The following is a 25,025-nucleotide window of genomic DNA, read 5'->3' as shown; positions in this document are numbered from 1 at the left end:
GTCTCCTCACCTTTGGGTGCGCATCCCTCCTGTTCGGAAGGTCTGTCTGCCCCCTTCCTGTCCCTCTCTGCCCTTAGTTGGCCACCTTGCCATGCAATCCTAATTCAGCCTGTGTTTGTCACCCTCTTGACAACCCTGTGTGTCGTCTTCTGTGTCCACCTCCCTCTCCCCCTGTCCCCATTTCCCTGTCTCTCCTGAGATGCCCTTTGGTTGGTCATCCTTGGACTGTCTCTGGCCCTGTCCATGTCCGTGTGTCTCCTCCTCTCCCTTTCTGGCTCTTTTCTCTTCAGCACACCAACGACACACACCCCACACTCTCTGTGCCTGCCTCTTGCCCTCTCCCTCTTCCCCTGAATGTCTCTTTCTCTCCCTTTTGTTGTTTGACTCCTTTTTCTTTGGAATCTGACCATTTCCCTGCCTGCACACCTGACCATTTGATCTGTGTGCATGTTCCTTGTTGGCTGGCTCCCCCTCTTCCCCCTGGCCTGATGTATTTCTCCAGGTCTCCTGCTGTCCCCTTGTCTCCGGCCCATCTCTGATCATCCGTGCTGCCTTGGGGTAGCTCTGCTCCTCTCTCTTTCTGCTGCTCATGTCCCTTTTGTATGTCCTTCTGTTTTATGTCCCTCCTGTGTCGTCCTCAGTGTCCTTTCTGGCATTTCTCTGTCTTTTGTGCTCTCTCCCTTCAGTCCTCTCTCTGTCTTGGCAGCTGCCTATGCCCCTCTGTCTCCCTCTCTCACCTGCTCTCTTGGCAGCGCAGTTGCTCCATCTCCCTCTTTCTCTGACTCTCTCCCGTGTCTTGCCATCTCTGTGTGTTCTCCCCCTCACTGCCTGTCTCTGGTTTTGTCCCTCTACTACTCATCTTTGTTGGGGTCTGCTGCTCCCTTTTATTGACCCTCTATAAGCTCCCTCTCTCCCATCTTGGCTCCTCTCTCCACCCATGTTGCTCCCTCTCTGCGTGCATGTATCTCACTCTGCATCCCTCCCTCTCCCTCTGCTCCCCCTTTTCTCTGTGATCGTGTTCTCTCTGTGTCAGCCTGTCTCTAACTCTTGGTGTTGCCCCCTCCCCATTCCTGGCTGTTGTTTTCTGTGGTTTGAGGGTTCCTTGCTCCACATCTCAAGGTCCCTCTCTGTGTGTCCCTGCCAAGTCTGTCTCTGTGGCTCCCTCCCCTCGACATGAGTGTCTTATCTCGGCCTTGCTCTGTGTCTCCCCCCTCTTTCTCTCTGTCCTCTTGGTGTGTGTCCCTCTGTCTCAGTACCCTGCACTCCCTCTCCTATTTGTGCTTCTCTTCCCTGCCCCATCTCCCTGCTGTCCCTCTCTCCCCTACTGCATCTCCCGTCTTGGTGCTGGCATTGTTCTCCCAATTGGCCCTGATCTGGTCTGTCTGGTGGTCTCCCTGCCTCTCTCCTGGTGACTTCTGTTGTTTATCTCTTGCAGCCTGCTCAACTTAGTCTCTGTTGTGTCTCTGCCCTTCCAGTCTTAGACTGTCTGTGGTGGTGTGGACACAGAGACAGGGGAGAGGAGAAGCCTTTATTCAAAAACAGGAGCAAGCAGCTTGTCAGCGTTTGGGCAGCAGGAGGTTGCCCTCAGGGGTAGTTTGCCCAGGTGTCAGGGGTAAAGCCACAGTGGGAGAGAGGCTTGATAGCTACGAGCCAGGACATGGATGTGCACCAAACAGCCCCCCACCCAGTGTAGGTCAACCCCTGGATGTTAACAGGATGTTTTATCCCTGAAGTTAATAAAGTTTTTTTCTTGACATAAGTTCTGTTCCTTCAAGCAACATTATCCTTCCAGTTCACCAGCAACACCACATTGCCAACACAGGGCTGTTCTCTCTGTCCCACTGCCGGGCAGTGCAAGGAAGGCTTTAGATTCAACCCCCCAGCCACGAGGCATGCACTGGATCAGGACAAAAGATAACCCACACCAGACCACAATAGACCAGCTTTCACCTGATCAATTATTAGAACACAAGACAACAGACCAGAGTAGAGGGGAACAGAACCCAACTGCTTCTTAGACCCAAACACAACCATACAGAACAGACCAGGGTGAAAAAAAAAGACCCAAGCAGGACCAACTTGACTGCTCTGGAATGGAGTGGGGTAGGGCAGAATAGCATTGACCAGGACACAACAAATGAGAATACACCCCCATAGACCAGACCAGAAGAGCGGCCATTAGAACACTCTAGAACAGACCATGATACAACACAACACACTGAAGGAGAATACAGTGCCATAGACCAGACCAGAATAGTCTGCAACGGACCAGAGCAGAAGAGAACAGAAGACAGAGGCATGGTAGAATGCAACAGATTAAACAGAAAGAGAACAGACCAAAACACACTGGAACAGATTCAACCCTGACAGAACAGGACTAACCAGGGACTGCACCAGAGCAAAGCTCAACAGACCAGAATAGCACAGACCACACCAGACCAGAACTGACCGCTACAAAATAGAGAGAAAGAATGCAGAACCAAACATAGGAGAACAGAAAAAAAGCACCTTAGAGTAGAACACATGAGAGCAGAAAGAAGAAACTGGGGGGGAAACACAGGGCTGGGACACCAGGATGGGGGCACACCACAATACATTAGTTTGCTTGGAAGGGACCTACGCCAATCATCCCGTCCAACTGCCTGAGCCTTTCAGGCCCAACTAAAACATCAAAGTGTGTCAGTAAGGGAGGGCCTCACCCCAACACCTTGGAAAGCCCAGGAACACCCTCTCAGGAAAGGTGCAGTTCCTATCATCTCCCTGGAGCATCCCCTGGCAGGGCACAGCACAGCCCCACTCCCGTGCTTCCCAGCGCCACAGGGATGAGGACAGGTCAGCACCTCCCACTCCATTTCCACACCTTGGGAAGCCAGACAGAGCCACAATAGCACCCTTGTGCCCTCCACCACTCCTCAGGATGCTCTCAAGCACCTGAATATCCTTCTGAGAGTGCAAGGCCCAACACAGCACACAGTACACGAGGTGAAGCCACACCAACACTACTGACAGAGAGGTAGTCACCTCTTTCTGCCAGCCAATGTTCACCACACCACTGACCAGCACCCTTTCCACGTGGCTGCTCTCCAGCCTCTCCACTCCATCCCAGCCGTGGACCACAGCATCGGGGCGCCTGTTCCGTTTCACCCTTCTCCCAGCTCTCTAAACTCCTGTCTGAGGCTTCCTGTCCCTCAAGTTGGGTGATAGCACCATCCTGTGCAGTATCAAGCTCTCAAGCCTCTTGCCCTGCCACACCAGCAGCCCCTTGACCCCTCACATCGCCTCAGGACGATGCCTCCACCTCCTGCCACAACTTTTGCACTGCTTCACCCCACTCAAGTGGCCCTGTGTCCCCCTTCCCCAAAACATATGTGCATCTCCTCTTCCCCAACGAACAACACCAGGCACTGCCCCCCACCGGGAAGAGCCCCCTGCCAAGTGACAGTCCATCCCCCCTACTGCTGCATACCCCATTGCCACCTATCAAGCATCCCCCCCAACAGCAACAATGACCCAGAACCTCTAGAAGCCACTTGCCCAGCTCCTACGACACACCTGCACCAAAGCAAGGTGCCTTGAGTGCTGGGCTCGCCAATGCCCCACAAGTAAAAACCAAAGATGTGCACCTCACGCCACCCCAAATCACCAAGCACTCTCCAGGGCATGACACAGCCCACAGATGGCACCTCCAGGAATGCCAAGGGGCACATCTCGGTGCTGTGGCACCCGCTGCTTCCCTATTGCCGCCACGGTCCCAGACAGCTGGAGTATAGGGGTAGCCCATAACCAAGACACGGGTCCCCACCACGACACGACACTTTGCCCCCACTCTCTGCCCTGATGCTGCCAAAGTCCACACCAACAGGGACGCTCTGCTTGCTCTCCACGGCTCCTCCAGCCTGCCACCCAGAATCATCTAGGTTGGAAAGGACCTTGAAGATCATCTAGGCCAATCGTTAACCTAGCACTGACAGTTCCCAACTACACCATATCCCTAAGCGCTATGTCAACCCGCCTCTTGAACACCTCCAGGGATGGGGACTCCACCACCTCCCTGGGCAGCCCATTCCACCCAACTCCATCCTCTCCCTTGCACCGGAGCCCAAGCCCAACTTGCCAGAAGGCCACCGGGACCCTCACATGAGGACATGCCACAGCTACATGTCACCTTTCTCAATGACAGCTGTCCAAGCCACCATTCCTCAAACACCTTCCTGCCCAGGTGCCTGACACAAACCACCCTGCCATGGTCCTCGATGCCTAAGCCACCAGGCCTGCTTCTGCCAGTACAACACAACTGTTGGTAGTCCCACCTGTACAACACCCGGGAAAAACCCCGCCACCACACACCCAAAGTGCGAGCTCACCTGGCCCAGGCCGCCTCCTCGGCCCTGTGGTCCAGCGATGTCACAGCTCAGCCAGGAGCCTCTTCTCCGCCCACAGCCCTGGCTCCACAAACAGCCACCTGCTAGCCAAGCCTGCTGTGCACCCCTAAACACCCCATGCGTGCCCACTTGGGTCACTATGGATCTCATCAGCTGATGCACGCTCTCTCTGCAGGACCTTGCCGCTCAAATCTCACGCCATTCAGCACCTTGAGGGGCCACCAACATTAAATACATCCAGTTCTGCTCCGTTGCTGGCCACCTCGCTGCCTCCTCTTCTTCTTCCTCCTCCTCCTCAGTGGACCTTACTGCAAATAAACAGGGCACCTACCGTACAGGATGATGCTGGCGTTGGTGTTGCCCAGCTTGTTCGTGGCCACACACGTGTAGTTGCCGTAGTCCTTCTCCGAGACGTTGAAGAAGGTCAGCGTCGACAGGCGGCCCTTGCTCTCGATCCGCACGCCCTCCAGTCCGTTCGCTAACCTGCAGGGAAACGTGGATGCCAATGCTTGGAGAGCCACATCATGCCCCCTCCCCGGGAACCCCCTCCCTTCCCACCAACCAATTCCCCTGCTGGACTCCCGCATCCCGCCAAGACCCTTTGCCCCACCATGCTGCCCAAAAGCACACTGCACTCTCCGTTCCATAACCCATCTCCCTGCCCGACCCACACAGCCCACTTTAATCCTCACAAGCCACAGCCACCATCCCCAGGAGAAAAACTACCTTGAGGCCTCCTCAGCTCTTAGGTGAGTGCTTGGACCCACCAAAATTAGTTGATCTCAGCTTTCCACTGCACGAGGCCCTCGGCCGCCACCTCACTGCCCTCCAGCCATGAGGCTGGTGTGGTTGCCCACAACCCCGCTGTGCCACACTCTTCCCCCCCTCCATGGCCCCTCACCTGGTGTCCTCCTTGAACCACTGGAACTCCGCCACGGGGACAGCTGAAGCCTCACACTGCAGGATGCCCTTTTGGCCCACCGAAGCGCCTGTGTTCTTGGCATTCGAGATGTAGGGCGGGTCTGTGGAGATGCCACGCCGTGTCACACCGGCCTCCGCACACGCCCACCCTACACAATTCCCCCATCCCTTGCACTCACAGTTGACGGTGACTTTGACTTTCCTCACATCTGGGACGGCCACGTCATTGACAGCGCTGCACTCGTACTCCCCAGACTGCTCCCGCGTGATGCCCGTGATCTCCAGGTACTCGTCCTCGCTCACAAAGCCCTGCCCTGGGAGATGTCCCGAACGCGTGGCACCATCACCCTTCACCCAGAAAACTTAGAACATCACTCAACGAGCATCCTCACCCTCATTCCAGGACACAGGAAAAGGGCCAGCACCTCCACAAAAGCTGCTGGCAAACCATAGGCCACCTTCATGCCCCCCCCAGCCACCTCCACGGGGACATCCATGCCTCTCACACATGCCGGGCAAGATCCCTTATCAGACCCCTGAGTGTGGTCTCACCTTTCCCAGAGAGGTGCCGCCACGTGACAGTGGGCTCCGGTCTCCCGAAGGCCAGGCACATGAGGGTCACGCTGCTGCCCTCGTTCACGGTGATGTCTGACGAGATGTTGACGATCTGAGGGGGAACTGCAAGACACCAAGAAAAGCACAACCACCATCAACACACAACCCCCAGCTGCGGGACCCACAGAATCATCTAGGTTGGAAAAGACCTTGAAGATCATCTAGTCCAACCATTAACCTCACACTGACTGTTCTCAACTCCACCAGATCCCTCAGCGCTATGACCCTGGCGCCATCCGTGCCATCACCAACCCTGTGTCACCAAACCAGCACCTCGGACCACTCACCAGTTCCCTGCGCCAGGCAGGGGCCAGAAACATCGCCTCCCCACCCCACCCCACCCCGCTGCAGTGAGACCCTGATAACAGTCTCTTGTTACGGCCTGCAACAAGACTCATATTTGAGCATATTTATTAAAGCTGTTTAAATTACTGAGCGTCCGCTCCATTCAATACCAGCCACAGTGATTTATATTACTCTATCCCCAGATACTCCACCTAATAAATAACTTGGCAATCTCCGCACCCATAAATATCCCCAGCCCCAGCAAAAAGCAATTAAAGCCCGCTTGCCGACGCCACTTCCTGGTGCTCTGGGCTGACAGACGTGGCCCCTGAAGTGGCCTGTGCCCTGGGGAGAAAAGCAAGCCATAGAAAACGACCAGTCCAAAACTAAACATTACTCCTATAACATCGGAAATGATGCCCCATGCCCCCTCCCCAAGCACAAAAGATGTCATGAACTCCAGCTCACGTGGCATCGCGTGGCCAACCCTTGTGCCAAGGGCTCTCCTGGGGCACTGGGATGATCACTTGAAAACTGTTGTGGCTGACACCGGCACAGCCTGGAAGGGGATGTGAGGGCTGCCCAGCTCTCCTGTCACCCCCAGGGACGGTCCCTGCCTTGCTCAGGCTGCTGCATCATTATCCAAACTGAGCGGGCTGGGTAAGGACAGAGGGATGCCCAGCGGGGCACCAGGAGAGCTGCAGCTACCACCCATGAGGTGCTCAAGCCTCACTGGGCTTAAAAAAAAAAAAAAAAAAATCACCCCAAAAGAGCTTTTCACTCCCTGGCAGCCTCCCGGGTGCAGGCAGAGAATGGGTTTTCCCCTGCCCGCTCTCCCGAGCTGCGCGGGAGAGGCGGCGCGCTGGGACATGCCGCGTCTTTGCCGCGGTGCGGTCTCTGTGGCCCGATGGGCCCTGCAAGGCAGTAAATTTCCCAGCAACTTGACACATTAATATAGAAGTACAGTCTGTTACAGCAGAGGGAGATTGTCTGAGTCCTTCAGGGGAAAGCGGCAATCCGAAAATGAAAAGTGTGCGCTGGCGACCACTGGAAAATGTAGTTAACGCTCGGAACGGAGCCGGCCGGCTCCGATGGTGCAGCCCTGACGAGCTCCGCCACGGGAAGGCTGCCAACGGCACTTCCTCACTCCTAGAGATGATCTTATCCCCTATTATCAGCATCCTTGCACCTCTTCCCTCCACTAACAGCACCTCCAACAGCTACCAGGAACATCTGAAAACAACTACAGCGTCCAAGACAAGTTGCCACCTGCTCACAAGCCTGCAAGCCATCCTTCCCTGCCAGCAGTTTTGGTCTGAGATGGCAGCAGCACCGTTAGCGGATGCTGAGACCTAAGGACCCCTGCTCCAGACAGCAGCCAGCCTCTCCCTTGATTGCTCTTACCTACAAAAGCCGTGGAGCCAGAGAGCGACAGCGCACGATGCAGGGCGCCGGCAAAATCACGGCCATGCGCGAGGGCCACTATCCCTTCCCACCCACACCCCTCCCAGCACTTCTCTGGAATGACCCCCTGCTCTATGCTTCACGCTACCTGAGGGGCTATGCAAGCCAGGGATTATAGGGGAAAAAAAATAATCAAACCACCAAATACTGTGCTGCCATTATCTCCTTCTTACAGCCGTACTACGTGCTCTCGGTACAGGCTAATGCTTGCAGGCGAGTGTGCTGCCAGAGGAAGGCAGCAACCTCCAGGGCAGCTAATGCCAACTCCAAATGCTCAGAGGCTGATTCCTGGGGGCCTGCCATGGACAGGCACAGCGCTCACCCCCTCCAGAAGCCCTCCCCGGCCCCAAGACTGAAGCACAGAATCATTCAGGTTGGAAAAGACCCTTGGGATCATTGAGTCCAACCATCAGCCCTACTCTGCAAAGTTCTCCCCTACACCACATCCCCCAACAGCTCATCTAAACGACCCTTAAACACATCCAGGGATGGTGACTCCACCCCCTCCCTGGGCAGCCTATTCCACCCTCTGACCACTCTTTCTGGGAAAAATTTTTTCCTAATGTCCAGTCTGAACCTCCCCTGTTGCAGTTTAAAGCTGTTCCCTCTTGTTCTGTCACTAATCCCCTGTGAGAAGAGACCAGCACCAACCTCCCTACAATGTCCTTTCAGGGAGCTGTAGAGAGTGATGAGGTCTCCCCTCAGCCTTCTCCTCCTCACACTAAACAGTCCCAGCTCCTTCAATCGCTCCTCACAGGATTTATTCTCCAGGCCCTTCACCAGCTTCGTTGCCCTCCTCTGCCCTCGCTCCAGCACCTCGAGATCTCTCTTGTATTGAGGTGCCCAAAACTGGACACAACACTCCAGGTGTTGCCTCACCAGTGCAGAGCACAGGGGGACTGTCACCTCCCTGCTTCTGCTGGTCACACTATTTCTAATCCAAGCCAGGATGTCGTTGGCTTTCTTGGCCACCTGGGCACACTGCTGGCTCATGTTCAGCTGCTTGTCAATGAGAACCCCCAGATCCTTCTCTTCCACACAGCTCCAGCCACACCTCCCCGAGCCGGTAGCCATGCAGGGGGTTGTTGTGGCCCAAGTGCAGGACCTGGCACTTGGCCTTGTTGAAGGTCATCCCGTTGACGTTGGCCTATGACTCCTCGCAGGATGGGGGCAAGACGCTCGCTTTCTGGAGGTGCAGGGGGAAAAGTGATATGGCAGCACGTGGTCCCTTTTCCCCCCTTATTCATAGTCCTGCCTTCCTTGTAAAACACTACAACTACAAGCAAATTGAATACAGAATAAATCCCAAGGAAGCGAGGAGCAGCGCAGTCTCATCAGAGTGGCTTGCAGAGGATTTTCGTCGACCCTGTGTAATATTAATCACGGGTAAGTTAATGCATAATGTTTGGTAGGCCCAAAAATACATTTGCGCTGTAATTTCTTGTTTGTTCAGAAAGTCAGTGAGAGAAATTGAATGTGAAAGCGATGCCACTAAATTCAATAACAATAAGCCCATGATTTATCTCCTTCCTTTACTGCTTGAGACCCGAACCGCCCGACATGCTGATTCACGCTCTCCATCCGGCCTGGGCATGTGTTGGTTTCTGCTGCCACTCACAGGGACTGTGAGATCCTGTCCCTCCCCTCACCTCCCAAACTGGGTGCTGGCTGTGGCATCGCGCCTTGGTGACGCTGCCGTATCCCGCGATGCTCCGTGCCACACTCAGGGTATCTCTCGTAAGCACAGCCAAGAAATCCCTGGGACTCTCCCAAACACCACCTGGGGTGGTCATGGGGCCTCGTTCAGTTGCCAGCTTTGCCCCTGCTGCTGTTCCGTGGCTGGTCTGACTGGGGATGAAAGCAACTGGAGATGTTATCAGACACCCAAGCGGGAGGAGGGGTGGCCGCTGCCTCGCTGGGGCAGGCGTGGGTCTGGCCCGCGCTGGCGGGGACGCCTCTTCCCTGCTAAACCGTGAAGGAAGAAACAGCACGTCGGTACTCGCTGCGTGACCAACATGTGATGCTGATGTGCACGACTGCGTGCAGGCCGACTCATCTCCCACCTGGTCCTTAGCACCGATCCCTACCGAAGGCGCTCGCCGCCGTGGCCCCAGACTATTTTTAGCTGCCAGATTGTTACTGCTGCACGACTCGGAGCGGAGAGCCTGCGTGAGCGCCATGGCTGACGCACGACTGATGTCCCTCCTCCACATCATTAGCTCCTAATCCATTAAAAGAGAACTCTTCCTACACCTTTGATAAGGCGAGGTGATAGATGGATACCTATGGGCTCTTCAAACTGCCAGACAACAGCCAGTTGCTCACCTCAACTTGCGTGACGGGTGCCCAGAGGGACGGACAAGGAAACGCAGCATAACCCTGTGCCAACGCACCTCGACTTCCCATCTGGTCTGAGGAAGAAGCGATGGGAGACGAGGAGGTGATGTCAGGAGTTTTAACAAAGCGTTGCTTCTCAACAGCAAAAATTACCACCTTTGATCGAACGCATTCTGACGAGAGACCAATCTGAGAGGCTCATCAGAGTTGATTTTATTGAGATAATGCATTAAGCACAACCGACAGCTACAGTTTGGTCAACAGAATGATTTTGGTCAATTTTCCCAGCCAAGGCGTGCTGCGCCGTCGCCTCGCGCGCTCTGCAGGCACTTCGTTTCAGGGGAGATCTTCCCTTTCACTTCTCTGGGTCCCTTTTCACAGCCTTCCCCCCATAAACCATAGTTTGTGTGATAAATTTATGGAAAAGGATCGTAACACACTATTTTAAACGTATTCTCTCTGCCATGGAGGTGAGATTTTCCGGCCTGGCTGATATTCCCCCAGCCACCACATCTCTCCCCCTGCCTGTCTGTCTTTCTACACGCCATCTGAGTACAGCTGAAAGGGAAAGAAATAAAAAAACCCCACCCAAAACAACCTCCCTACGGATGCCTTCAGAGCCCAAGACCACCTCATAGGACCGCAGAAGTTTGTTCTCCTCCCATGAAACTGGACTGCAATGCCATGAGACCCATTGGAGTTAAGCACAAAGGGATCAACAAGCCGGCGCAGACCCCTCCATCCAAGGAAAGGCAAAATCCAGCCATGCCAGGGACCGACAGCTCACGAGACACTGCACAAATAAAACAGGGGCACCGAGGGCCCCGTGCTAGGTGGCATCTCCCAATCGCTCGCCATGCACCCTTTTTTTCCAGGTTTTCGCCTTGAGACGGGGAAAGCAATAAAACCAAAACTCAGAGTGTTATACCTACTGTGTAACCACCTGTCAGTAAATTTATGAACAATTAGGAAGTGAGAGTGCTTCCCAGGGACCTATTTGTGCGTACGCTAAAATGTTCTTTCTGTTCGGAAATATAATGGGGAAACAACTTCTCCGGTTCTCCCCCCTCTTCCTCATTTTTGCTGTTTTCAGTAATTAATCAGCTGCCACCGTGCTTTTGTTCCATCGGCTGCTGGTCCCCACAGCACGTCTCGACGCCTCCACTCCCACCGGCTCCTTTTCACCGATTTCAAGAAGCCCGAGGACAGTCCCCGTCCCGTCCCTCCTCCCTACACCCGTCTGGATTTCGGGTTAGCGCGTCACACCAGCTGCTTTAGGGACAGTGGCTGTGCCCACCTGGGCAGTGGTGCTGTTTTCTCTCTGCCAGTCAGGCTCTCTCTCTTTTCAGACCTTCCCCCTCTCCGTGCCCTCGCTCCTTCATTACTTTTTCATTTTTTCCCTTTGCTGCCTCCTGCTCTTTTGATGCTCGGTGCTTTTCTCTGTGCGTACATTTCCTTCTCTCTTCCCTTTGTTCTACAAGTCTCTGGACTTTTCTTCTTATCCTTTTTTTCTTTGTTTTTATTCTCCCTCCAGTTGCTTCTTTCTTCAGTCTTTGCTATTCCATCCAGACTTTCTCTGGGTTCCCTTTGGCTTTGAATTTATTGCCACATCACTGCCGCATCTCCCTCATTTGGCCGTCTTTGCTCTCTTGCCCATCATCTGTTTCTTCAGGGAGAGAGGGAGGGCGAAGTAGGGCTCCTTCCGAGCCTTTTCCCATCCCAGGACACCAGTATACACCACTTGTCACTGGTGCTCCTTTCCATCCATGGGAGCACCGCTCTCTGTGCTAGGCAAGACTTCACCCACCACCTTTGGCAACACAGGCATCACTCTCCAAAGCCTGATGTGCTTTTTGGGGAAATCTGGAAAGCGCGCTGGCTTCTCACCGAGCCACCTCATGAGTCCACCATCAACCTGATTCCTGGCCAAACGGCCACAACCTCGACCTGTGCCACCCCACACACCTCTGGAACCGGCTGCACTCCTCTCTGTGACTGGGAGCATGAAGGATACGTCCTCACTGAGACGGTCCTGCCCGCAGAGGTACACATCGGACACTTCCTGCTGCCATGAACGTGACGATCACCACCACCTTCCCTCTCCAGCACCACAAGCTACATGCCCTCAAGCATCCTGTCATGACCCTTACAGGCTCACAAGAAACACGAGATATTGTCAGGTCCAGGGCAGGAGCGAGCTCTGCTCCTGCAAATACACACCAGGCCTGGATACCACATCCCATCCTGCTTCTGCCTCAGGGGAAAAGAAATTGTTTCCCCACCTCCTGCTGCCACGCCACGCAGGCCAGGATCTCCTCTCCTGTTTGTGGGCTCTACAAGTAAGTTTGTTCCCCAGATGCCTGATGGAGAGTCTCGCACAAGACCTGCAGGCATGGAGACAAGTGGCATCGAGCAGCAGCACCGATTCAAAGCCCTGGCTGAGTGACACTTATGGATCTCTCGAGTTTTGACTGCTCGCTGAGGCTTTCACTTCCCAGAGAAGTGCCTTTCAAAGGCCCCCAGCCTCAGAATGAAAAAAAACCCTGCTCCTCCCAGCAGCTCCCCCCAGCTCTTCCTAAAAGAGCTTGCGCTAATTGATTTTTCCTCTGCACTTGCTTGCAGTTGCATTTTGTCCCTCTTGTGCCATCCAGCTAAATAAACCACTTTGCCCATGTGAGGTCCCTTTCCCTCCCCCCCTGCTCATATGCCCCCAGAGAAGGACGTGGGAAACATTACTTTAAATGCCATGGACATTATGTCCTTTGGGCTCTTGCTCCTGCTGGGAAGATGTCTTTCCAGCCTAAGTGATTTTTTTTTCCATTTCCTCTTAACAGCCCTTTGATTTCCTTTTTATTTCCCTGCACTCCGTCCCCACCGCTACAAGCCCAACTTCTGGGAAAGTCTGCTTGGATTAACCATTTTGCTCATCCCCATCGGGATGATTCACCTGGTGCAGGGAGGGCTAGCCACAGCTACAAGCCTCCAGACAGAGCTGTCAACAAAACGCTTGATTAGACCCAGAGGTGAGGCAAAGGGGAACACATGCTCAGATACAACACGTGTCCAAACATCACCAGCCCCTTTGCCACCCCACCTGATGAGCAGTTTCAATGCCAAGAGGGGAGAAATGCACACGGAATAGTCTCCTCTACCTGCATCTTTGCCACCCTGGCCAGAAATCTTGGCCACTGCCCGGCAATATCTGTGCCTTTGCTCCAAAAATGTGAAGACATGAGCTCAGGCTGGTATGGAGGACCTGGGCTGAGCCCTCAGGCTTTTAAGACCTCGGTGCAAGGAGCTGCCTTCCTCCTGGGATGCCCTCTTTCACTGCTGCCAGGATGGAGGGCAGTTGACCCCCTGAGTAGCACATACAGGATGGGCAGGTGAAGAGCGCTTTGGTTACCACAGGTCACCCAGCAAGACAGAGATGTGCCCCAAGAACCACCTTCTCCATTCCTGCAAACCCTTAATCCGAGCTGTATGTAAAATCTTGCCAGCCCAGCATGCTACGTGAAGCAATGGCAACCTCTGCCAACATTTTGTATCGGACATTTTGCATCATGTTTACTGCGCTTTGTCTCTTTTCCTCACTATCAGTTTGTTTCTTAGGTAGACACAAAACACCAACCAACAAACCACCCAGTAAAGGATAAGTATCCCAAATGCAGATGCAGCTCTCGAGCAGGGCACGAGCCTGCTCTGGAGGTTGCAGCTTGCCAGACGTTACTTGCTCTCACCCTTTCCCTTCTCCAGACTGCTTCTGTACACCACGCGCACGCCCTTCACGCCAAACTCTCCAGCATCTAAATACTAAGCAGTTAATATATAAGCACTTTCTACATTTAAAGCCTGTTAGCGGGTCTTTCCTAGGAGAACCAAAGAAGGTTGAGCCACTCCCCTCGCCTCGCCGTGCGCCATACAGCCTCCAGGTAAGGGTTTAATAAGTATCGCAGTCTCAGCTCCTGCCTGGATATCAAAGGTAGGGCGATAAAAGCAAGCTTAACTACGGCCGTTCTGAAATCTGAGGTGCAGAGGGGAGCCCAGAGCACAGTCTACATCAGGGAAAAAGAGCTCAACGGGGCCAGCACAGGGTGGGGGGGTTGCCCTTTCAGAGACTGGAGGAGCCAGTTGTTATCAGGAAGAAGGAAAAAGTAAAGACTCAATTTGCTTTTGAGACACCGAAGAGCAACGCCTGCATTTGTGCTGCTTTGAGAGGTGGCAGATGCGACAAGGGCTGCGGGACTGGCTCTGGGAGAGCATCCTTAGGTGCATTTGGAGAACCGACCACACAACTGCAACCTCACTACTGCAAGCAAAGGCCACGGTCCTTCGAAACCCATCCTGGCTCCTGGGGTGAGGAAATGGCAAACGCCGAGATGGGAAAATGGATCACACCAACCAGAAACTAACAGTAACAACACCAACAGCTGAGAGAGGTTTTAATGAAAAATCTCTGGTGAGTAGGATTAAGGCAGTACAGAGGAGGGTTCTCCGAATAAATCAGAAACAGGGGACATCTGAGGAATACCAAAGACCACTATTAGGGAGCGACTGGCCAGTATCGACGTTCACCACCAAGATCTCTGCCACACAGGGTGCTGCATGGCACGTAGATGTCAAAGCGACGTCGCGCTATGCTACACAGTTTCGGCACATACGCCCTCCTCTCTGCAACCGCTGCTACGAGGAGGGTGCCGGGCTTGCTCCTTCCCAGGACACTGACTGCAAAAGCCACAGCCTCGACCAAAACATTGATCCCGAGCTCTGCTTTTCAGACTGAAACATACCCTGTGTCCCAAAACGGCCCACACCAAGGAGGCATGGCTGGGTGCTGCCTACGGTCTACCGCATTCCTTGCACCAAAACCATTTTGCGGCATGATGCAGGTCTTTCAGCTCATCTCTTCAGGCTTGCGCCTCCCAGGAGCGGAGGTGAGCTTGGCGGGGGGGGCATACCTGTAGGCAGGAGGGCTCACCCGAGGTCCAGCCCCACAGCATCCTCCGCTCAAGCTGTTTCTGACAACAGGAGGATGAGGTGGTTCATCATCTACTTATACAACATTAAATGCCAGTTCTCTCTGTGTTCCTAACTCTCCCCAAAACACACCGGCGCACCACAAGCACCACGCATGTCCCTGAAAGCGTCCGTCCCATCATCACGAGGCGGCCCTTGAAAAAAAGAGGAAAAGGGAGATAAAAAAAACCCTCTGGCTTCCTGCCATCTATGCTCTTATCAACCCTTGTTAACGGCTGTTGCCATGAACCAATCCAAGAGACATATCAATAACGACATAAGAGACACGTTTACTGTTGACTGCGACTCCCTGGCAGATTTATCACTGGGTTGCTAGGAGGGAAGGCCAGGCCCCGCAGTAGCACAATTAAAACCCGATTGAATACGGGGACAAAGAATCAATACTCTATTCGGCCACTTTTAGTTTTGCAAAATACAAATATAAATTAATTGACCTGAACGTGGTTGCTAACTGGTCATTACTGCCTGCTCACTGGCCAGCTGGCACGAGCGAGGCATGCCACTGGGTCATGCACAGCCGTTCCCCGCGGTCCTCCTGCCACCGCTGCCGGGACAGCTGCCTCCTCAACAAAGGAGGGCCCAAACCTCGCTTCTGAAGCCATATTTAGTGCCAGGAGAGCTACAACCAAAACAGAGCTTTGCTCCTGTCCCTGTAAAGCACGTGCTCTGCTTGCACGCGTGGCCAGGACCGAACGTGTCTTTGGAAAACCGCTCCCTTCATCCCAGCACAGAGCACTGGGTTACGTGTTCACAGAATCACAGAATCATCTCGGTTAGAAAAGACCTTGAAGATCATCCAGCCCAACCATTAACCTCACACTGACTGTTCTCAACTCCGCCAGATCCCTCAGCGCTATGTTATTCACCCTTGTAGAAAGCTGGCTCGTCCCTGGCACATGAGTGTGGAGACTCCACCAGCGGTGCTGGTGGGTGACACCGCTTGGTCTGAGCCACCAAAAAATCACATTTTAGCCACCAAGAAACTGCACTGGAGCTGAAGCAAGGACAGAGCACTAGAAGGATTTTCTCCTCTGGCCGCCACCATCAACAGAACAGCAAGGCAGCACCTACAGATGGATTTTCTTGGCAAACCACGTGGCTTGAGCTTAACACATGGAAAGAGAAACACAGAAACTTCTCAGCACGGTCTGCTTGACCGACGACTGCGTCACTGCGCATCCCCAGCTCCTCTTGGGCTTCGGAGAAGCAACGCCGCCGAGAGCCACAGTCATTGATGCGGTGGGCACGATTCAATGGGTTTTCCTCACAGCAGGGGAAAACCTTTCCCAGTACAGTTAGGAATGTCTCACCACCGGACAGTCACTCTGGATGCAAACTATCTCACCTTCACCCACTTGAGCCTGGCAAGTGCCCATATTGCAGGCTCCGCTCTGAAAAAGGGGTGAGGGGAGCGGGCCCTGAGCGCTGCTGCCAGTTCGCCTGATTTCATGAGGTGCAAAGCACTCGGATGCTTCACGGGTGTTGACTGGATGGATTAGCACGATTAGAGAGCAGACAGGATAAACAGATTAAACTTCGCAGACAGACGGACTCCAAAAGGGAGAGAGGGAGAAGCCCAATGAAGGGGGATGGAGGGGATGCTCCCAGCAAACCTCCGCTCCCTTCTTGCTGAGGTGAGCACTCCCCTCTCTGCCGTAGCCCAGTGCCCCCCAGCATGCTCCCACCAAGACCGGGCAGGAAAACTGCTTGGATAAGTGGCCACAATCAAACCCTGCCTCCTCCAAGTGAGAAGGATACATAAGCACATACATATCCATGTTGGGGGCTTCGCAGAGACATGCCGAGGCCGAGAAATTTTTCAGATGTGCTCATTGCAAAATCAATATCCATCAGCTGTTTGAAATTAAAGGAAAGATTAGGTCCTGGTTTTATACACGCTTTATTGTATTCCGAGAGCTTTCTATTCAGTCAGATAAATCTTCTTTAAGAGGATTAGGAAACTTTCATTATCTTTATCTAACCTGAACTAACACTAACTCTGAAAAATTAATCTAGAGACCGGACAAAAGCCAGTAGCCGATGCAAAGCCTCAAGGATCTGGAGGCAGCACCCACCAGAGTGCTACAGGCACCTCTGATCTGCCAGCACCCAGATCCCCCCATCAGAGCAGTTTCAGGAACACTGCTTTGCAACCCAACCATGGCTGGTACACCGACACGCTCGCCTAGGAAGCCTCCAAAAGCCCTTCAAGGCCCCGCGGTGACTTCAATGAAAGCGCACAGTCTGTCCTGGAGCCTTGTGCCACTGGGGCCCGTGCCCGCCAACGCTTTGCTTTCGGCTTTCCCAAAGCATCTTCGGACACGTGCCCAAGTGCCTTACCCAAGCAACATGGTCCCGAGCAGCGGAGACGGGTCAAATTCACAGCAGGGATGGGCAAAAGGGGGAGAAAGAAGAGACACCAGCCCCAGTTTTAGTTCTCAGGTGTCCTCTGCCCTGCGTGATGACCGTACAACACGGCGAGGCTGAGACAACCCAAATCCATCTCCTCCCTACCACAGGAGGTGCTTGTCCACACCCTGCTTCCCATGCTGCTCCATCCCTGAAGCAACGGATGGTGGGCTCATCTCTCCATCTCCATCCCCAAGGATGCCTCCAAACCCTTCACGGCCTTCCATATCAAACGGTCAGCTCAGCAATAACACGAGGCCTGTTCAAACCTACCTTGCACAATGAGATGGACGCGCGAAGTCTTGGGGTGATTGTCTGTCTGCACAGAGCAGGTGTAGGGGCCCTCATCGTAGACATCCACGTTGTGTATCTTGATGCTGTACTGGGTCTTGGTGTTGGAGAGGATGACCACGCGGTTGTCTATAGACCACTTGTCATTGCCAGCGTACAGGATGGTGCTGCGGTTCAACCACGCTACTCGCGTGACCCGGTCATCCACAGTACACCTGCAAGGGAAGAGATGGAGGGTCACAAACCTGGAACAGAACGTATGGTGAGCATCCCGGCTCCCGAAAGGGGTCATGAGCAGGACAGGAGCTGCAGCACAGACTGCTAGCAGATGCCACGGACACGCTACCCTGCCACCACATCCTGCATCCCCCCATCGCCTAAGATTTCACAGAAATGGCGGGTTCACCAGCAAAAAAAAAAAAAAAAACAACCTGCCTTTTACTTTTTTCATACAGAGCTGGGGAATCCATTATGTTTGACCTCCGCACCCCCCCCAATCACCCACCTCTGCTGCCCCTGCCTCACCCTCACTGTGTGCTGAGAATTTCAGATGAAGCTGTAAAATCTGCTGACAGTTCGGCTTGTCGGCACGACCCTCAAGCCATCCCCAGGGTGATATATGCACCCACTGCTGGGGGAGAGGGGCCGCGGCACAAGCGCGGGGTGAGGGGAAGAAGAGAAACAGCCAGAGACGGTGAAGGCAGCGTGTGGGGAAGAGAAGGGAACATTTGGATAAGGAGCTGTAAATCCTACAAGTGCCTTGAAAACACAACACGGTCGTTTCCATTATTTATTTCCTGCTTGGCTCCCACCCTCCCTGCTCCAAGACACGCGGGGGCTCGGCAGCTCCGGTCCGCAGCGCTGACTTATGCTTGGCAAAGAACAGGGTGTGTGTGGGGGGGAAGGGAATTAAAATGTTCCCAGAGAACATGGTATTTTCATTCCGTTTGATAGATTTTTCTCGATCTATTTACTTGTGGCCTTCTCTGATGCCACCACAGCACCCGCAGCAAAACCGCCAATAATTTGGCAAAATTAAGAGCCCAGCATTTCTCCGGAGCTTCGCCTTTCTCACCCGAGGCCTGCGGGAGGGGAGCTTTCTCTCAGCATGAAAGCAAACCAGGGAAACCAAGCTAGGTGCAAGCTTGTGCCGACAGCGGCAGCGCTGCCGTAGCTTGGCGCAGCCAAGATCTTAGGGAAAGGCACCTACAGTCAATCAAGAAACTCGTGCAAGTCCCTCTCCGCACGCCTGTAAATTCAAAGACGGGCTGGCAGGCTGTCCCTGTCCTCATCCCCGCCACAGCACCTCTCCTGCAGAGGCTTTGGGGGTGTTATATGCCTCCCTTGCCGGGATTGCAGAGCGTCACCTCGATCGAGATTATTAATCGGGTGGAGGGAAGGGGCAATACTTGGCATGTTTGAGGGTCCCCCCGGGCGCTTGGTTCAGAGGAACGAGCCATATATCCTCCCACAAACAAGTAATTTTCCCCTTGCAGGAGCTGTACGTCTCCGCCAGCCACATCACGTACGGATGCCGGGAAAGACGGATGGCCCTCCCCGCCTGCCACGGCACTGCCGGCATGCCGGGAGCCCGCCCGGTGTCGTACGTGCCCTGGTGCTGGCTCTGCTTCGCCGGACAGCATCGTCCTTGTCACAAAGCCGAGCCCTCCCTTCGCTCAAATTAACTGGGGGAGAGCTAAGCGCAGCCAAGTTAAGTTCGGCCCTGGGGGATTCCAGTCTAGTGGACTATTACCGCTGTCTCACTTCATTATAATGAATAATAAAGAGATACTTACACACGGCTTCTGTAAATTATTCATTGCATGCACTGAAAAATCAGGGCAGCAATATGTAAAACAGACAACTTGCATGTCTGCGCTCATATAAATATCCAGACTACAGCCCTGCGAGGTACTCTGGGGTCCCCTCATTAGGGGTGAAGCACAAGGACTAGGGTTTGAAGTGACAGGGACGAGGAGCTCATGCCCTCACTGAGCACGTTCAACCGCCGCCGCCCAGCTTTGGCTGGTGCGTACCGGGTGCTCTTCCTGGGGAGATTTGGGGCCAGTCTCAGACCCCTGAGAACTGGGGTCGCCTGTTCTGCGTTTATGACTCAGAGCTGCGCCTGCATGAGCATAGATGGATGTCCGTAGCATGGGTGGACATTATCACCCTCCCTTGCCTGTAGCACCTGGGGACTGGTACCACCCACAGAGCAAATGGGCAGGAGAAACTTTCAGACTCCTAGCAAATTCAGGCCAAGACCAATGAGACAAAGGCTCCTTCTCCCCATCCCTCGAGATCACTCTTCAGTTGCTGCCACTTAATAGCTGATTTGGGACCAAATCCCTTCAGCTCTGCTTGCTTTACATCGTGCTCCTCTCCACTGGAGCTTGGGTTGTCGCCTGCAGCTGCAGGCCAGGAAGGACCAGACAAACCACCCTCCTTCAAAAAACAAGCCCTCCTGCACCATGTCAGAGCAACCACCAGCAGAAAAGCCACCGTCCATCAGCTGGCACAGAGAGCGTGGCGTTTCCAGAGGCATCTTCTCGCCCGACCTCGCCTTCCCGCCAAGAATTTTCACATGCCCTGGGAATTGGCGCTTCAAAGGCAAATACTGACCAACACCCCAACATGAGGAGCACCCCGCCAGCTTCTTTACCTGGCTCAGAAAGCGATCTCCATTAGCCGCTAAGCCGCTAGCGCTCCCTTGTCTGCTGAGCCGTCTTTGCTACCTATTTCCAATTGACCAGGATTATGATAATGTCTCCAGTAAGCAAACAGGTAAAGAGACTTCTGCAAAGTGTTTAGATAAAGCAGACAAGCTCTGACAAAGCTGGATAATAAAGCGGGCCAGGAGGTTTTCCCTTGAAGGGATCTAATTAAGAACAAAGACAAACCCCCATTAACAGTCTCCTGAAGGCGCCGTATCCATCTCCAGAAGAAACCCTGCCTTACGAGTCCAGAAGGGACAAAAGACAATAAAGCGCCTGTCAAGCAGGAGGGAAATAAACTTGTCCTGGCTCTGCGGTTCACCTGGAGAAAACCCATCAGCGAGGTGGGGGGAGTATCTGGGCCTGATACTGTCAGCCTGAACCCAAGCTACAGCACCCGCCTCGTCCCAGCTCCCCCACACAGCCCTTCTTCATGCATCGTGACCCGTCCCATCTGCTCCTCCATCTCTGCATCCCACTTAGACCCTCACCGCCTTCGAGCAGAGAAGTTTCACCATCTGCAGCCCTTTGGCTGCCTCCCACCGCGACCGCTCTCGGCCAGAGCAGCATGCTGGGAAACCTCGGATGCTGGGCTTCACCCGAGCTCCAGCCCCCCCCAACGCTCACACTGATACACGTGGCCTCTCAGGCGATGAACCCAAATGCGGCAGCACGGGAAGATGCATGAGGGAGGGAGTTGGGGGCAGCGGTGCGGTGCCGCTTCCCCTCTAATTGCCCCTATTCCTCATCCTTAAATGCTAATTTTGAAGTTTGCCGAGGAATTATTTCGCTTAGTGTCAACAATACAGATAACTCGCCCGATGTGCTCTTTGTGTTCGGCAGCACAAAGTGACCGTCTCCCTCCTCCCAGACCTATTAGGAGAGACCCCCGCGTTGCTTCCACGGCAGGTTCCTGCCTGTTCCCATCAATGACACTGACAACTCTTCTCCTACGCATGGGACGTGACATAACACACATCGCCTTCACCCCCAGCCTTTCCCAATCCACATCGCAGACCTCTCCTGCACTGCTGACTCAGCTGAGCACGAGGGTCAAGCCTGGGGCTGCACATACGTTGTGAGGCTGTGGCTGCCCTCAACACTTTCCCACATGAGGAAAATACCACGTCCAGGGTTGGCACAAATTTTCTGGCACTGCTTTGGAGGGATAAATGGCACGCGAAGACTTGGAGGCATAAAGCAAGTCTTGCAAACCCCTCTCCGTGGGTGAAAAGTATCCCGAAGGGTGGGGTGCTTGGGACCCCAGAATGTTGATGTGCATCCTGAGCAGTCTGGAAGACCAGTTCACACCCGCAGAGCCGAGACCGCTGGCCCCCGGCTGAGCCGAGAGGCTTGGGGGAGCTGCTCGTCTCTGGCTTAACCCAAAACCCTCCCACTTCCTTATGCAAACCACCAACGCTCTACTTTTAAATACTTCCATGGCCCTTCAACCCCAAACCGCTTTTCTCTCCTGTAGGCAACACGTCTCATCAAAATGACAAATGGAGATGCCGAAACCAGTCGCAAACTGGCTGGCTGACCCAGTTTTCAACGCCTAAAATAGCTCACCCAGATCCCGAGCGAAGCCCCTCGACAGCAACAGGGTGGTGCTTCACCCTGGGAAGTTTCCAACCTAAAGTGCCTGTAACAGGGGCAGAGCAAACACCCCGGCACTCTTGTCTTTGAGAAGAAATTGTTAATTACGTTTGCTGGGGACTCCTAATGGGATTTCTCCTTCTCTTCTCATCCTCGCCCTGGCTACAGAGTTAACGGGCTCTGAACGCCTTTATTCTGGGCGGCTGGAGCAAAGGCAGAGGAGATTTATTTGTAATCATCGGAAATAAACACACTTCCTCAGAAGTAAACACAAAAGAACAGAACCTGGCTGGGCTCCCACTTCGTTAAAGATGCAAATTAGAAGCAGGCCATCAAAACACAGCGGCTCCTCTAATCCTCTCTCAACAATGTAAACCGTCACATTAGCCGCGGGTACAATGGCATCTGTGGCGTGTGACAGCGGGTCTCGCACAATAGCTCCCCGAGGGCAGGACTGTGCCGTCTGGGTTTCCGTCACTGTCATCCCTGATATTTATTCTCAGTGTGGAGGGCAGAAGGTACTTTGTCTTCATTCCCCATCCCTTCTGCTGGCACCCTGTCTCCTCTCTGAGGCACCCGCAGTACCCCTTCTCCCAGCTCATCCCAGTGCCCAAATGCGGGGTGCACAGTCCCACGGCATCCCCACACCATCCCAGCGCCCCAAGGACAGAGGGGACCCGGGATGGGCCATTTGGCACTGCCCGGCACAACTGTCTCCCATCCAGCAAGTCCCAATCCATCGCCACACCCGCGTCTCCCATGGGAAACCGAAGAGCGTGGGATGCACAGGGAGCTTGGCCAGCCTAAAGTTTTCTTTTTCCCCATAAAGTCCCCCCCTCCGCACCGTACGCCAGTTGCCCCAAATGCGTCCCACAAAGCCACATGCCACCAGCTCTTACTCTCTCCAGGCTTAATTAATTGCCTGGCCCCACCGCTTCCACACTGCCATGATTCCCCAAGTGCTCCCAGTGCTGTTCAAACAAGCTCTGGACCACCAGCAAACCCTTCCCCACTAGCCACCCCCTCCCCAGAGCCCTCCAAGGGCTACGGGACCCTCCTGCCCTCCCCAGGGGCTCAGGGTTTGTCGGGGAGAGTTTCTCCCTGCCAGTTCCCCTGTGATGGCGGTTTGCTCACCTGCTACTGAGCGCCAGAATAGAAGCTGCTCCCCGTGAAAAATCAAAGCCCAAATTGATACATTAGAGGTGGCTAAATATAAAATATCCATCTACAAAGATAATAAGCCTGTGAGGGCAGGGGCTGCCGAGTTGCTCCATTTCAGATAGTTTAATGGTGTTTTGGTCCATGACCGCAGCTCCCAGACATCAGAATGATAACAAGATGATGAGGAGGGCAGGCGCTGTCTGTGCGAGGCATCAAGAAGTCAAGACTTACCGCTCACTACACGGCCCCCTGAGGGGGCCATACCACACCAACCACCACCAACTGGTTTGCACCCAGCATTCACAGGGCTTTGGGCGGCCTCTGTGACAACCTGGAGGATGCAAAGCTTGAGCCTGATGCTGGATCGCCACCGAGCTCGAGCTGACGCCAAATTCTTTGGCCTCAAAGGGGCTTGCCCCATGCCTGCACCTTAGGCTGGAGCCACGGCCCCGGGTACCGCTGTGGGCAGCACAGAGTGATGCTAAGGCTGATGCAGGGACAGCTGCAGAGCAGATGGCTTAGAAACGGATCGTAGTTTGCTCAGTTTGCTCAGGGAAGGGACGTGCGGCGAGGCGAGCTGCTCCATGATGCCCCCACTGCTGCTAACAGACCACATCTTCTCCCCAAAGCCCTTCACGGGATTTTCTGCATTCACGCTCCACGTTGAGCAAATCCAGAAACCACAGTCGGCTCTGGTCAAGCGAGCTGGGCTTTCAGTCTCATTCCTAAAGCCCTTCTTTCACTCCTCATTGCTTTTGCTTCCAGCTCAGGGGATCACACGCTGCCCTGACAACATCATTGGTGAGAGGAAGGGTGGTGTGATGGGGTCAGGCGCTCAGGCATGCTCTGCTCCCAGTTCCCACTTGATTTTCCTACCATGAGTCTCAGGGTCAGCTCAGAAAATCTCTGCAGCCCCCAGGAAGGTCGGCACAGCCTTCAGCATGCTCTGGACTAGGGTTCTTACTCAAGCCCTTTCCTACAGGGAGCCATCACATCCCTGCCCTGCACAAAGCTCCCGGTTGCTCTCCCTGCCCCACGCAAGTCATGGCCATTGCAATCTGCTCTGAAATAAATAAAAAAAAAAAGCAACTGCAACCTCAGGACTGTACCGGGTTTGCCAACAGCCTCTGACTACAGCCCAGGAGCCCCCAATTCCCCACACAGCTGCGGTCTGGCCACGTCCACGCATCGGGATGCTCCCCCGGCACAGCAGGGAAGGTCTGAAGGCCTCAGCCTAAGACCCAATGGCCAATAGCTGTTATTAGCTTAAGAGAAATCTTCATAAGGAAATACAAGGTGGCAGCAAAAGAAATAGAGCAGAAGGCCTTTCGATAGAGCAAATCAATGGGGATGTTTATAGAGCGGGTGGCATTTAAATGCTACCATCGGAGTCAGTCGATGCTGGCGGCCACACCTGATCTCCTGAAGAGATGAATATGAAGGCACCGAGCAGGGGCAGCCAGTCCAGGAAAACCATGGACGCTGGAAGAAGTGCAGCAAGGCATCTTTCTTTGCCCAAAATGGTACCTAAGTGATTACACCCTCTCCCCAAAGTCAGGTCTCCGACACAGCCGAACACCTACTTCCAACTTGCTTGTGGCCACTGGGCTATCCTGTGGTTTGAAGAAGGCTGGGATGTCTTTCCAGCTCCTCTCCAAAGAGATGCCCAACATCCATCAGCATTTACCATCAAGCCATCGCTACCTGTCCTAGGAAACATCAGCAAAGAGCTGTCTTCTCACCAGGGAAGTCAAATTCCCCTCTACCCTACACCGGGGCTCTGCCCTGCCTCCCAGCAGGGACAAGAAGACCCAAC

The 25,025-nt window shown here is 54.0% G+C and overlaps 1 protein-coding gene across 5 annotated transcripts in view; it reads right to left on the bottom strand.

The window, feature by feature from the left end:
* Positions 1 to 25,025, bottom strand: part of OPCML (opioid binding protein/cell adhesion molecule like) — a 300,458-nt gene that overhangs the window by 8,575 nt on the left and 266,858 nt on the right. For all 5 annotated transcript variants that reach the window (XM_074848573.1, XM_074848576.1, XM_074848572.1 and 2 more), the window contains 5 exons: positions 17,721 to 17,953; positions 5,856 to 5,981; positions 5,483 to 5,617; positions 5,284 to 5,404; positions 4,714 to 4,865 (listed from right to left, as the gene is read on the bottom strand). In XM_074848573.1, coding sequence (XP_074704674.1) covers positions 4,714 to 4,865; positions 5,284 to 5,404; positions 5,483 to 5,617; positions 5,856 to 5,981; positions 17,721 to 17,953 — 767 coding nt within the window. The remainder of the gene's footprint in view (positions 1 to 4,713; positions 4,866 to 5,283; positions 5,405 to 5,482; positions 5,618 to 5,855; positions 5,982 to 17,720; positions 17,954 to 25,025) is intronic.

This window comes from Strix aluco, chromosome 23, assembly GCF_031877795.1.
Source record: "Strix aluco isolate bStrAlu1 chromosome 23, bStrAlu1.hap1, whole genome shotgun sequence".
NCBI lineage: Eukaryota > Metazoa > Chordata > Aves > Strigiformes > Strigidae > Strix > Strix aluco.
This window is presented reverse-complemented; position numbering and strand designations above follow the sequence as displayed.